Source organism: Carlito syrichta, unplaced genomic scaffold, assembly GCF_000164805.1.
Source record: "Carlito syrichta isolate Samal-C Ts95f unplaced genomic scaffold, Tarsius_syrichta-2.0.1 Scaffold308805, whole genome shotgun sequence".
NCBI lineage: Eukaryota > Metazoa > Chordata > Mammalia > Primates > Tarsiidae > Carlito > Carlito syrichta.
Window position 1 is genome coordinate 1342538 of NW_007252901.1, and position 7485 is coordinate 1350022.

At 45.6% G+C, this 7485-nt stretch overlaps 1 protein-coding gene across 2 annotated transcripts in view; it reads left to right on the forward strand.

Annotated features, from left to right (window-relative positions):
• The window catches only part of TUFT1 (tuftelin 1), a 45180-nt gene that overhangs the window by 26340 nt on the left and 11355 nt on the right, over positions 1 to 7485 (forward strand). For both annotated transcript variants that reach the window (XM_008065811.1, XM_008065812.2), the window contains exons 6-7: positions 129 to 194; positions 4453 to 4566. In XM_008065811.1, coding sequence (XP_008064002.1) covers positions 129 to 194; positions 4453 to 4566 — 180 coding nt within the window. The remainder of the gene's footprint in view (positions 1 to 128; positions 195 to 4452; positions 4567 to 7485) is intronic.

Genomic DNA, 7485 nt, shown 5'->3' on the forward strand with positions numbered 1-7485 from the left:
GTCTCGAACCTGCGGGCTCAGGCAATTCACTCACCTCAGCTTCCCAAAGCGCGGGATTACAGGCTGAGCCACCAAGCCCGGCCAGCTTGTAACTGTTTTAACTACCACTTTTATTTTTCTTTGAACAGGTGGTGCTAGAAAAGCCAAATGACTTTAGCCAGAGTTCTCCAACCTTGTACAGCAGCCCACCTGAGGTAGGTATTGGGCAGTGTAGTAACTGCTTAACCAGAGGCAGAATCAGCTTCTCCTCATCCGTTTGTTTATTGCACTCATGCATAGTCTCTCTCTCATTAAATACAAGAACAATAGTTATTTGATGTAAAAATTCAAACACTAGAGAAGTGTAAAAAGGGAAACTCCCTTTCCCAACCTCACTCCTTGGAAGTATCTATTGTTAGCAAATTGAAGGGGCCACAGAGCAGTGCATCTCAGCCTTGGCTGCCCTTGGACGGGGTTTGGAAGTCTTAAGAGGATGATGCCTGGGTCCCATCTCCAGAGGTTGTCATTTAATTATAATGAGATGTGGCCTGGGCATCAAGACTATCAAAAGCTCTTCAGGTGATTCTAATGTTTAGCCAAAGTTGAGTACCAATATTCTAGTGTTTTTCTATACACAACCACATTTGAATACCCATATATATGTTATTAAATGCACCCACACTATATATACATGTATACATTTATGTATATAATATACACATACTTTTCACAAATATAAGAGCATGATAAATGCTTTATTCCTTGTTTGCTTTATTTTCTTAAACTGAAGAGTATATCACAGCCTTCTTTCTATGTTAGTAGATATAGCTCTACCTCATTCTTTTGAATAACTGCATGGCTGCACGTGGGTTTTTTTTTTTTTGGTCAGGATCTTACTCTCTTGCCCAAGCTGGAGCGCAGTGGCATGATCATGACAATTACGCCTCACAGCAGCCTTGACCTCCAGGGTTCAGGAGATCTTTCTACCTCAGCATCCTGGGAGCTGGGACTATAGGCCCATGCCACCATGCCCAGCTATTGAAAAATTTTTTTTGTAGAGATGAAGTTTCGCTGTGTTGCTCAGGCTGATATCGAACTCCTGGGCTCAAGTAATCTACCCTTCTTGGCCTCCCCAAAGTGCTTGGATTACAGGCATGAGCCACTGCACTCGACCCGTGGCTGTACTTTAAAAAAATATTTGTTGGCTGGGCTCGGTGGCTCAGCCTGTATTCCCAGCACTTTGGGAGGCCAAGGCGAGTGAATTGCCTGAGCCCGCCAGTTCAAGACCAGCCCAGACAATTTGGCGGGACCTCGTCTCTACAATAAATAAATTAAAAAAAAAAATTAACTAGGCGTGGTAGCACGTGCCTATAGTTCCGGCTACTTGGAAGGCTGAGGCGGAAGGATCACCAGAGCCCAGCAGGCTGATGCTGGGGTGAGCTGAGCATGCCACTGCACTCCAACCTGGGCGATGGAGTGAGACTCCAACTCAAAAAAAAAAGTGTGTTATTATTTTATAATTTTTTATATGGTATATGATCGTATAATATAAAGCATGTTTATTGTAGAGAATTTGAAAAATTCAGAAACACAGAAAAATGAAAGAAGAAAAAATATCAATTGTAATCTACTCAAAGAAAAACCACAGTCCATTGAAATTTCCTTTATCTTTTCCTTAAATCCAAATATATATTTACTGAGATTGTACTGTATATAGCATTTCTTTGTATTTGTTTTTTGTTTCTTTGGCTGAATTTTTTTTGCATTGGGTATTTTTGTACCTGAAATTCACAGCTGAATCAGATCCCCCCATTAGTTCACAGTACAGCATCCTCATGTGTCCCCTCAAAACCTCTTCCCGGTTTTATTTATTTGTTTTTGAGTTGGAGTCTTACTCTTTTGCCCAGGCTGGAGTGCTGTGGCACACTCATGGCCACCGCAGCCTCGACCTGCTAGGCTCAGGCTATCCTTCCACCTCAGCCTTCCTAGTAACCAGAACTACAGGCATGTGCCACCATGCCCAGCTAAGTTTTTGATTTTTTTTTTTGAGTTGGAGTCTCACTCTGTCGCCCAGACTGGAGTGCAGTGGCTGCTCCCGGCCACCGCAGCCTTGACCTGCTGGGCTCCGGCGATCCTTCCGCCTCAGCCTTCCAAATAGCTGGAATTACAGGCATGCGCTACCATGCCTGGCTGATTTTTTTTAAATTTATTGTAGAGATGAGGTCTCACTGCCCAGGCGGGTCTCGAACCCACGGGCTCAGGCAATCCACTCACCTCAGCCTCCCAAAGGCGCGGGTACAGGCTGAGCCACCAAGCCCGGCTTAATTTTTTATTTTTATTGTAGAGACAAAGTCTCGCCAAGTTGCCTGGACTGGTCTTGAACCCATGGGTTCAGGCAGTCGTCTCGTCTCAGCCTCCCAAAGTGCTGATATTATGGGCGTGAGCCACTGCACCTGGCTAGAAAATGTATACACATTTCAAGAGATGTTTTCCATAATCAGAAGTGTCTGGATGCTGATAGTAATCACTTTGAGCACCTCTTGTCATTGTAGAAGCCAAATGTGATTGTATTCATCTTTTGCTATTGGTATATGTTGAGTATTACAATTTTTTGATTTTTTGAGTTGGAGTCTCACTCCGTCGCCCAGGCTGGAGTGCAGTGGCACAATCCCGGCCACCGCAGCCTCGACCTTCTGGGCTCAGGCAGTCCTGCTGCTTCAGCCTTCCAAGTAACTGGAAGTACAGACATGCATCTCCACACCTGGGTAGTTTTTTGTTTTTTGTTTTTTAATTGTAGAGACGAGATCTCACCAAGTTGTCCGGGCTAGTCTCAAATCCACAGGCTCAGGCAGTCTGCTCACCTCAGCCTCCCAAAGTGCTGGGATTAAAGGCTAAGCCACCACGCCTGGCTGAGTATTATAATTTTAATACCATTTTTTCTTTTCTTATACATTTTTTGGGCACCCTCTGTATATAATAGTTTTGTTCCAGGGGACTTTTAAAGCGTCTTCACCTGCCCAGTGGCTTAGGTGAAGATGTGAGGGAATTGACTGGATAACTTATTGATGTCTAGATTTAGACTGTTGTAATACTAGTCACTCGCTTTAAATGTGTAGTTTGAATCTTTCTCTTCCTTTAATCACCATGTTTGGCAAATACGGTGTTGGCGACACATTCTAACAACACCTGGTAATATCTGTTTGGGCTCTTTCTTCTCACATGCTCAAAGCCCTGCTGGATAATATCTTACCTGCTTCTGAGGCAGCCTGTAAGGTAGGATGTGGGAGAGCAACGTCTCACTGCATCACAGATAAAGAAGTGAAGACCCACCGAACCTGGTGATAATGCAGTCACTGGGGCCCTGTCTCTCTCCTTCCAACTGATAGCCTGTTCTCTGACTTGAAGGTTTCGCTGCTTCCCACCATGCAAGACAGGGAGAGGTTTTTCTGGCAGACTCTCAGGGAGCTCGTAACCTGTGTCTAGTGCCTATGCAGCATCTTGGGGGCGAGACCCTACATGTCAGCTCAGCCCTAACCACCAGCCCACGACTGGGTGTGTCTGGGAGAGAGACTGAGCAGTAACCTTGATGAGACACCTTTTGCTACATCAAATAAGATTCCTGAACCTGGACTTGTTAGGTGCTTTTGCCTTAAACCTGTTCATCCGTCAGTAACCCTTTATGTGCTGATCTCAGTGCCAGGTGCTGAGAATCGTAAGAAATGTGTCTTTGGGCCACTCCGCTTGTGATGGGTGTGGCATAGTCCCTGTCCTTGGGGCACTCTAGTCCAAAGGAGAACGTGATCCCTGCTCTTAGAGAGCTCTAGTCAGATGGAGGGAAGCAGGACACACACATAAAGATGACGTCCACATATCTGCCAAGAAATCAGTCAGTCGATACATGTTTAAAATATTACTGAGTATGTCCTAAAATAGTTGGGCGATTTGAGACTAGCTGAGTTCTTTAGGGTAGGAAGGGAGAATGACCTCGTGCGGTGGTTCACACCTGGAATCCCAGCCCTTTGGGGAGGCCAAGCTGGGAGGATTACTTGAGCCCAGGAATTTGAGACCACCTTAGGCAACACAGTGAGACCCCATCTCAACAAAAAAATGAAAGAATTAGCCTGGTGTAGCGGCACACACTTGTAGGCCCAACTACTCAGGAGGCTGAGGTAAGAGGATCACCTGAGTGCAGAAGGTCAAGGCTGTGGTGAGCTGTGATCATGCCATTGCATTCCAGCCTGAGCAGCAGAGTGAGACTCAACTTATTTAGAAGAAAAAAAAAAGAGAGAGAATGTTTTGTTGAATAACTCAGAATTCTTGGCTGCCAAAGACCAACTTTCCCCTTGAGTGATGTTAATCCTTTTGTGAGGGTGTTCTGGACGAGATGACAAACCTGTGTGGCAGGGAGAGGATCTTCTCTCGCAGAGTCACAAACATAGTAGCTTCGCCTTCACTTCCCTGCTCTGGTTGTAGGTGGATGCCTATGTAAATGAGGATGTCGAGAGCCTGAGGAACACTGTGCAAGACTTGCTTGCCAAGCTGCAGGAGGCTGAGCGGCAACACCAGTCAGACCGTGTGGCTTTTGAGGTGAGATTTGGGATTGGGGAGAAGGTGCCCTAAGGGATGGGCTACTAGATGCAGGTGCCAGTGACGTTCTTGGCTTGGGCTTCATGTCTCTCTGGCTGGGTGCCGCCAACCAGAAAGGCGAGGCTTTGAGGCCTGGGGTGCTTGTCTGCTTTTCCCTCCCCTGGACATTTATGCTGCTTGCTGTCCAAGGCTGGCCCATAGTTCAAAGGTCAGCTCTTGCTTGTCTGAGCTAATGAAGCTGAGTGGTAGGACTGGTCTGGGAGAGCAGGTAATTCAGAGGTCATTTCAGTGTGTACCTTTGTGGGCTGTGAGAAATCATGCTGGCAAGGACTGTTGCTGTCATGGTCACTACCAAGTTCCCAGTGTCTGGCATAACACCTGCCATTAGGTGGGTGCTTCATGAGTGTGAACTGGATTAATGGGTAAATCTGTGTTGTCATGGAAAGAACCACACCTAGGAGTCCAAGGACTTTAGCTCTGGTCTCGGCTTTCCTATGCAGACCTTTATGATCTGGAAGGCATATCTTAATTATCGCATAAAAGTGATAGTGGATTCTTGGCCAGGCGCAGTGGCTCATGCCTGTAATCCCAGCACTTTGGGAGATTGAGATAGGAGGATTGCTTGATACCAGGATTCAAAACCAGCCTGGTCAACGTAGTGAGACCTCTCTCTAAAAAAATAAATGAAATAAAGAGGAAGGGCCTGAAGTGGTCGCTCAGGCCTGTAATTCCAGCACTTTGGGAGGCTGAGGTGAGAGGATTGCTTGAGCGGGTTTGAGACCAGCCTGGGCAACATGGTGAGACCTCATCTCAACAATAAAAAAAAATAAAACACATTAGCTGGGCGTGGTATTGCATGCCTGTCGTTCTGGCTACTTGGAAAACTGAGGCAGAAAGATCGCCTGAGTCCGTGCTACTGCACTCCAGCCTGGGTGACTGAGTGAGACTTCGACTCAAAAAGTAATACTACACTATTATAGTCTATTAAAAAATATAGTCATCTACAAATGGAGATTTTAAAAACCCCTACGATTAAAAATATGTGAGGTCTTCCACACTTTCTAGAAAATTCTTTTTTTTTTTTTTTTTTTGAGTTAGAGTCTCATTCTGCCCAGACTGGAGTGCAGTGGCACGCTCCTGGCCACCGCAGCCTCGACCCGCTGGGCTCTGGCGATCTTTCCGCCTCAGCCTTCCAAGTAGCTTAACTACAGGCGCACGCTACCACACCTGGCTAATTTTTTGATTTTATTGTAGAGATGAGGTCTCGCCAAGTTGCCCAGACGGGTCTCGAACCCGCGGGCTCCCAAAGAGCGGGATTATAGTCTGAGCCACCGAGCCCGGCTTAGAAAATTCTTTGAGTATAAAATGAGATACACGAGGCAGTTTCTAACACTCTGTGTGAGGTTAACCAGCTGTTATCTGCTTTTGTTCTTCCATAAGTAAAGTAGTCAAGTAGTCTCTATGTCATAAATATATTATGATAGGATTCTATGTGGTCTAAGCATGTTGGGAGCTGGTGGAAAGAGGAAGGTCAGCCTGAGCTCTGCATTGAACTGAGAAGGAGAATTTTTTTTTTTTTTTTTTTTTTTTTGAGGTCAGAGTCTCACTTTGTTGCCCAGGCTGGAGCGCAGTGGCACACTCACAGCTACCGCAACCTCAACCTGCTGGGCTTAGGCGATCCTTCCGCCTTAGTCTTCCAAGTAGCTGGAACTACAGACACACGCCACCATGTCATGCTAATTTTTTGTGATTTATTGTAGAGACGAGGTCTCAGCACGTTGTCCAGACGGGTCTTGAACCCCCAGACCCAGGCAATCCTCTCTCCTCGGCCTCCAAAAGTGCTGGGATTACAGACTGAGCCACCACACCCAACCAGAAGGAGAATTTTTGAGGGAAGAAATTGAGGGTGAAGAAAAAAGGGCACCGAGGATGATAAATTGCTTCTAGTTTACCTGAAGTCTTATTTGAGCAAGTAATTTAATATCCCTAATAAGCATTCCTTTCAACTTTTGTAAAAGGGGGTCATGAGATACACCTCACAAGTCTGTTGTGTGGATGCAGTAAGGTGATATATGTGAGAGGACTTCATTATTCTAAAGGGCTTTAGAAATACAGGATAGCCTGTATCTTTCTCAGTGATCAGTTTATGGTTAAACAGATTTTTCTATTGTAAATAGTTTGAATTTAGATGAATACTAAAATTAGTTTGTGATCTCAGAACAAAGTAGCTGTGTGGTACAGGAGTATGTGGCATCGATTTCAGATTCCACAATTTGGGTGGTTTGGTTGGTGATGTATCAATTTGGTGCCTGGCTATTTTCTACCTTTTCAGAACAAAACAAGAGGAAGGGGCACTTGACACTGTGGCACCGATGAGGTTAAGTTTGGAAAGAAATATGCATTAAGAGGCATTATGAGGTTGTGGAGATGACAGAAATACTTGTCAGTTTTGGTCACACATAGAGGGGTCTGCCGCTCTCCGTTTCAGAGCTTGAGCAAAAGTGCCCTTAGTGTCAACCTGAGGCCAGAAGGCCCTTGTCAGCTGCAGCCACCCACAGTAGAAGGGGCTGGTCTCTTACCCTGTGGTACACAGCACCCCCTGCAGAAGGAGGTGCTCTTTGTGCTGTTCCCACGGATGGGGCAGATTGCCACACCCTTTTATAATTAAGAAGTTCCTTTGGGTACAAGGTTGGCTGGAGCTGCAGGGACAGATGTGGAATGAGAGTCCATATATATATTTTTTAACATTTGTGGTCCTGTGACAGGGTGCCAGGATTGGACCATGACTTTTTTTTTTAAATAAAGATGTGGGGTACAATTCAGGGTTAGGCATATAAACACTGATTATGCAGGTAGCCTTGTTGATGAGGTTTTCCCCTCCCTCCTCTATCAGTTTACCTCAACTGCCAATCCCCCCCC